The 7,221-nt window shown below is 38.7% G+C and overlaps 1 protein-coding gene across 7 annotated transcripts in view; it reads left to right on the top strand.

Annotated features, from left to right (window-relative positions):
- Positions 1–4,357: 4,357 nt before the first annotated feature.
- The window catches only part of ZBTB41 (zinc finger and BTB domain containing 41), a 48,282-nt gene continuing 45,418 nt past the window's right edge, over positions 4,358–7,221 (top strand). For all 7 annotated transcript variants that reach the window (XR_012430963.1, XR_012430964.1, XR_012430966.1 and 4 more), the window contains exons 1-2: positions 4,358–4,444; positions 5,077–6,313. Coding sequence is in view for 3 of the 7 variants with exons in the window: in XM_005540314.5 (XP_005540371.1) it covers positions 5,194–6,313 (1,120 nt within the window). In the remaining 4 variants the exon portion in view is untranslated. The remainder of the gene's footprint in view (positions 4,445–5,076; positions 6,314–7,221) is intronic.

Below are 7,221 nucleotides of genomic sequence, written 5' to 3'. Positions count from 1 at the left end.
CTAATACCAAAACCAGGAAAGGATATAACAAAAAAAGAACACTACAGATCAATATCCCTGATGAAAACAGATGCAAAAATCCTCTACAACAGCATATGGAAAAGATAATCCACCATGATCCAATGGGTTTCATACCAGGGATGCACGGATGGTTTAACATTCACAAGTCAATAAATGTGATACACCATGTAAATAGAATTAGAAACAAAAGTCACATGATCATCTTAATAGACACAGAAAACGCATTTTACAAAATCCAGCATCCCTTTGTGGTTAAAACTTTCAGCTAAATCGGCAGAGAAGGGACATACCTTAACAAAATAAAAGTCATCTATGACAAATTCACAGCCAACATTATACTGAATGGGGAAAAGTTGAAAGCATTCCCCCTGAGAACTGGAACAAAAAAACGATGCCCACTCTCACTATTTCTATTCAACACAGTACTGGAAGTCCGAGCCAGAGCAATCAGATGAGAAAAAATAAAGGGCATCCAAATCAGTGAAGAAGTCAAACTGTTGCTGTTTGCTGATATGATATGATATGATACCTGGAAAACCCTACCCATTCCTCCAAAAAGCTCTTAGAATTGATAAATGAATTAAGCAAAGTTTTAGGATATAAAATTAATGTACACAAATCAGTAACTTTGCTATACACCAACAGCATCCAAGCTGAGAATCAAATCAATAACTCAACCACCTTTACAATAGCTGCAAAAAAATAAAATAAAATTCTTAGGAATATACCTAACCAAGGAGGTGATCCTTATCTCTAACCTTATAAAAAAATCAACCCAACATGGATCAAAGACTTAAATCTAAGATGTGAAATCATAAAAAGTCTAGAAGATAACATTGGAAAAACCCTTACAGACATTGGCTTAGGCAAAGACTTCATGACCAAGAACCCAAAAGCAAATGCAACAAAAACAAAGTAAACAGATGGGGCTTAATTAAATTAAAAGTCTCTGCACAGCAAAAGAAACAATCAGCAGAGTATACAGACAACCCACAGAGTGGGGAAAACCTTCGAAATGTCTACAGGAACTCAAACAAATCAGTAAGAAAAAATTCCATCAAAAAGTGGGCTAAAGACATGAATGGATAATCCTCAAAAGAAGATATACAAATGGCCAACAAACATATAAAAAAAAAGCTCAACATCACTAATGATCAGGGAAATACAAATCAAAACCACAATGTGATACCACCTTAATCCTGCAAGAATGGCTATAATCAAAAAATAAAAAATAGATGTTGGCGGGGACATGGTGAAAAGGGAACACTTTTACACTACTGGTGGGAATGTAAACTAGTACAACCACTGTGGAAAACAGTGTGGAGATTCTCTAAAGAACTACCAGTTAATCCAGCAATCCCACTCCTGAGTATCTACCCAGAGGAAAAGAAGTCATTATATGAAAAATACATTTGCATACGCAGGCTTGTAGCAGCACAATTCGCAACTGCAAAAATATGGAACCAGCCTGAATGCCCATCAATCAACGAGTGGATAAAGAAATTGTGGTATACATATATATTATGGACTACTACTCAGCCATAAAAAGGGACGAAATAATGACATTTGCAGCAAGCTGGATTGGAGACTATTATTCTAACTGAAGTAACTCAGGAATGGAAAATCGAGTGTATGTTCTCACTCATAAGTGGGAGCTAAACAATGAGGATGCAAAGGCATAAGAATAATACAATGGATTCTGGGAATTCAGGGAAAGGGTGGGAGGGTGGTGATGGATAAACGGCTACACATTGGGTATAGTGTACACTGCTTGAATGATGGGTGCACCAAAATCTCAGAAATCACCACTAAAGAACTCTTTCATGTAACCAAACACCACCTGTTCCCCCAAACCTATTGAAATTAAAAAGTCAAAAATAATCCATAGGATTTAAAACAATTTTTCTAAATATCTAAATATGTCACCAACATACTTAAAGCAAATAATGATAATTTTAATCTTCCTTTCCAAAACATACATTATATTTCTTACTTATGCTTATTTCTCTAGGTAAGGCCTCTATTAAAATATCAAGTAGGCCAGGCACCGTGGCTCACACCTGTAATCCCAGGTCTTTGGGAGGCCGAGGTGGGTGGATCACCTGAGGTCAGGAGTTCGAGACTTGCCTGGCCAAAATAGTGAAATCCCATCTCTACTAAAAATACAAAAATTAGCCTGGTGTGGTGGCATGCACCTGTAGTCACAGATACTCAGGAGGCTGAAGCAGGAGAATTGCTTAAACCTGGGAGGCAGAGGTTGCAGTGAGCCAAGATAGCACCATTACACTCCAGCCTGGGTGACAGGCGAGACTCTGTCTCAAAAAAGAAAAAAAAAAGTCAAGTAATGATAGAAGGCATACTTGGCTTATTCTCAAATTCCATGGAAGTTTTCAATGTTTCATTGTGTGATATTTGCTCCATTTAAAAATTTTTCAGTAGCTTCTATTTATATTGACATTTTCTCTTCCTTGAGATTTAAAAAAAATTGTGTTAAATTTATCAAATACTTTTCTGCATCTATTGAGATGATCAATGGTTTTTCACCTTTTATTCTGTTAATATGAAGAATTACACGTTTATTTTTAAGTGCTAAGTAAATCTTCCATTCCTTTATTAAATCCAGTTTAGTTCAGTTGTATCTCTCTCTCTCACACACACACATACACACACACCACAAACACATCATTTGTAGGTCTACGATTTTTGAACCTAATTTATGAGTTTGACCTGTAATGTTCATTTCCTGCAATGTATTTTCAAGTTTGGGTATAATCATTATGCTTGTCTCATAAAATGAAATGTGACCTGCCCCTGCCACCCATTTTAAATTTTTTGAAGAGTGGGGTAAAACTGGCAATACCAAATCTTTCCAAAAGTTTCTAAACCTTTTACATATCCCAATACCCAAATTTCTGTTCTATTGGTTCTCTTTATTGTATATTTCACTATTTCATTATTTGCTCTTATCATAATTTTTTTCTACTTCTTTGCATTTATACTGTTCTATCTTGGATCAGCCCTTCTGTTTTAATAAAAAACTTACACATTTCCATCAATGTTCTAAGTACTAAGATGATGACAGCTTTCACTTCTAAATTATTCTTTTAATCTGCTTAGTTATTTTTGATAATTTTTTCATTTTCCTTTATTTCTTTAAATATACTTTCTGATAATTGCCATATCTGCAGACTACCATTCTTTCTCTATCTTGGTTTTACATTTTACTCTCTTTTCAGTGTGGCTAGTTTTTGCGTAATGAGTCTCACAGGTGATATGAATCTTTGTGCAAATCCATGTGAATGTGAGTTTTTGCTAGGAATTTTCATGAAAGGCTTAAAAATTTTATTTTTTCAATTCCCAAGAAAACCGGAGACGGGCAAGTTTCTTCAAAGCTTCCTCCTGTCTGCCGGTGGGGAGTCCACCTCTGCAGTTCTTCCATCGAGTGAGGCCCTTCTAGATGTCAGGCTATATGTGTATGGGAGGGACAAAAATATGGATGGGTGGGGGAAAAAAATTAGGCCAGCCATCCTATTTTGTCTCAGCCTTCATCTTACATTCCTTATGCTTGTAAAATCACACGCTCTAGGCCCTTGGTCTTCATAATACGGTCCTCAGACCATGATATCAGCACCTCCTGGGACTCTCAGAAATCCAAAATCTCAGGCACTAGTTCCAAAAGTTGTCCTTGTGGATTTTTCTTTTCTTTTTGTTTCGGCTTCCTTTCCTGTCCTATCAGCTTTACGCTTATATATACGTTTTCTATTTTTTTTTTCTGTGTACAATGATAGGTATAAATTTTTTTCTCTTAGTAATCGCGTTTAGATTTAGCCGTTTAAATCAGAAAAATAACGAAACGAGATCAGCATCGCTGGGTTCTTTCGTACACCCCAGTAGGTCAGCTGGGACTGGCTTCCGGCAGTTGCTGTTTGGTCGATTACAAACTATTAAATACACCAGTGAGGATGAAATCCTTCCGTGCTACGGCACCTCCGCAAACTACTTCTAAACTCTGCGCCAATCCTCCCCTCTCCCATCGCCCTCCCTCAGCAAAGCCTCACGCTTTCTTTCGGAGTAGGCCACCGAGCCACTGCGAAAACCCGGAGTAACGGATTCGGGGTGCAGCTAAGGTCTCCAAGGGAGCACGGGGAACTTACAGAGCATGCGTAAAGCGCGGTGCGCGCACATGCGCACTCGTTCGCGCAGGGCCGCGCGCCGGTCTCTCAGGAGGGCTTGGAGGCTGCGCGAGCAGTTGACGTGTTCGGTGGCTGCTGAGGCGGCGGAGCTCTGGGAGGGGAAGGAGCGGAGGGGAGGGGAGGGGGTGGTGAGGTGGGGGGCTGAACCCGGAAGTGGGTAGGCGCAGGAGCGAGCGCGCCCAGAGTGGAGCTCAGCTGCTGGGAGCCAGCGGGGGAGCCTTGGGTTCCCGGTAATGGATCTGTGGGGCGTTTTCCCAGGGAAACTGGGTGGGAAGGGTAGCGGGATCGCCGACTACAAGCGCATTCTCCGCCTCGCCAGGGCCTGGGAAAGCTCTTCTGCTTCCTTTAGTCGTCTCTCTGGTTGACCCCACTTCTTCTCTGCGCCCCTCCTGGGGCCGTCTCTTACCGGGTGGTTTTGGCCGAGGGACGCTCTCTATTCCTGAAGAGCTGTGCCTTGCCCGCCCGAGGAAAGCATGTTAATGGAGAGACTCGGATCTCGCGGCCGCCACGGCCTTATTGTCACCATCCCAGCACCCCTAAACCACGACTACAGCCTCCTCAACCCGCACAGTCAACGATCTTGGAAGATCTCTCCCATTTCTGCCAGGGTATTTTCACTCTGTTCGTGAATCAGGCCTGGAAGGTGTGCCTGGGTTCCTTTAAAATTATTCTTTTGTTGGCTGCCTTTTCTAAACCCGGCCCTCCTTGTTCTCCGCCCCAAAATCTTTGCCACGAATGAGTGTAAGCTGTGATTTTATCATCATTTAGTTATAATTAGAAGGAATTCGTTGATGATTGCCGTTGGCTGATCTAGCATTGCTTTGCCATGGAGTTATTTTACGTGGTTCTCACTCTTTTGCAGACCATGAAACCCTTGGGCACGCCCCTTCAGAAGCTGTTATCCAAGACAATCTAGTTTTCCTTTATAAATCACTTAAGACACTTATGAAGTTTCTTGTTCTGAAATTGCTGCACTGCAATGAAGAAGAGGAGAAAGGTTACTTCAAATCTTGAGAAGATCCATCTAGGCTATCATAAAGATTCTTCAGAAGGAAATGTTGCAGTGGAGTGTGACCAAGTGACCTATACTCATTCTGCAGAAAGACCAACTCCTGAAGCTCTTCACTGTTATCAGGAACTTCCTCCCTCTCCAGATCAGAGAAAGCTTTTGAGTTCTTTGCAGTATAATAAGAATTTGCTAAAATATTTAAATGATGATAGGCAGAAGCAACCATCTTTTTGTGATTTGCTTATCATAGTGGAAGGAAAAGAATTTAGTGCACATAAAGTAGTCGTTGCTGTTGGCAGTAGTTATTTTCATGCGTGTTTGAGCAAAAATCCAAGCACTGATGTTGTCACCCTGGATCACGTAACACATTCAGTTTTTCAGCATTTGCTTGAATTTCTTTACACATCAGAATTTTTTGTGTACAAATATGAAATACCTCTTGTTTTAGAGGCTGCAAAATTTTTGGACATTATCGATGCAGTGAAGTTGTTAAATAACGAAAATGTTGCCTCTTTTCATTCAGAGCTAGCTGAAAAGTCATCACCAGAAGAAACACTAAATGAATTAACTGGAAGACTATCAAATAATCATCAGTGCAAATTCTGTAGTAGACATTTTTGTTATAAAAAGTCTTTAGAGAATCATCTGGCTAAAACCCATAGGTCTCTTTTATTAGGGAAAAAACATGGGTTAAAAATGCTGGAGAGAAGTTTCTCCACAAGAAGATCAAAAAGGAATCGAAAGTGCCCTGTTAAGTTTGATGACACCAGCGATGATGAACAGGAAAGTGGCGATGGGTCAGACAATTTGAATCAAGAAAATTTTGATAAGGAAAAGTCAGATAGAAATGATTCTGAGGATCCTGGAAGTGAATATAATGCTGAAGAAGATGAGTTAGAGGAGGAGATGTCAGATGAATACTCTGACATTGAAGAACAAAGTGAAAAGGATCATAATGATGCAGAAGAAGAACCTGAGGCTGGTGATTCTGTAGGGAATATTCATGAGGGGTTAACTCCAGTGGTCATTCAGAACAGCAACAAAAAAATATTGCAGTGTCCTAAATGTGATAAAACATTTGACCGGATAGGTAAGAAAAGAAAACTTGTTTTCTATCTCTAATCAAAAAGATCGCTTATAAAAAGACTGCTTATGTAGGGAGAATACTTTGGTTTTCAATAGTGTTTATCCTGTTACTTTAAATTTGTTGTGATTCAGGAATTAATTTAAGTATTTATATTAGCCTTTACTTTTCTTCATGTCCCAGTGACACATCATTAGATCATGTCATTTGATATGAAAGACTCCAGAGTGTCAATAATTATCATGTAGAGCTTTGATTTATATGCCAGTTTAATTCCAGTGATAGGTACTATTTTTAAGTCATTAAAGAAAAGTAGATTATATTACATTTAGTAATTTGTATATTCTTTTCCCCTTGCATGGTAATATATGAGTTATAAATGTCACTTTTCCAGTATCTAGCACTATTTAATAGAAAGGGGATGTTTTAGATTAAACTATGGTGAAGGATAAAATTGAAATGAATATAATTTAATACTGTAGATAAAGACTTTGGGAAGTATCCTAGTTAGTAGCACTCTGGTTATATTATACATGTGACCTTAGCCAAAAGGCCAAGAAGCTTTGGTTGTTATAATAATGAATAAATCAATTTTTCTTCTATTGGAAAAGAATTTGTAAATGTAGTCTATCATTTTAAGTTTTATGTCAGTATATATTTAATTTCAAGTTGTCTAATATTTGCTAGGTAAGGTAATTCTTGGAAGTGTCTTATGTGAACTGTTCTAATATGAACTTTTCAGTTGCAACAATTAAGCTTCCAGGTAAATTGAAGTTATGAAATCGTGAAATATATTCTACCACATATAATGATAAAAACATTAGTGCAATCTGACCTGGTAAAATTACTTACCCGGTTTAATATATCCCCATATGTCTTACAGTGTTACCTTACTTATGTTACTGATATAGGTG

This window comes from Macaca fascicularis, chromosome 1, assembly GCF_037993035.2.
Source record: "Macaca fascicularis isolate 582-1 chromosome 1, T2T-MFA8v1.1".
Classification (NCBI taxonomy): domain Eukaryota; kingdom Metazoa; phylum Chordata; class Mammalia; order Primates; family Cercopithecidae; genus Macaca; species Macaca fascicularis.
The sequence above is the reverse complement of the archived record's forward strand: the minus strand, read 5'-3'. Positions and strand labels throughout refer to the sequence as shown.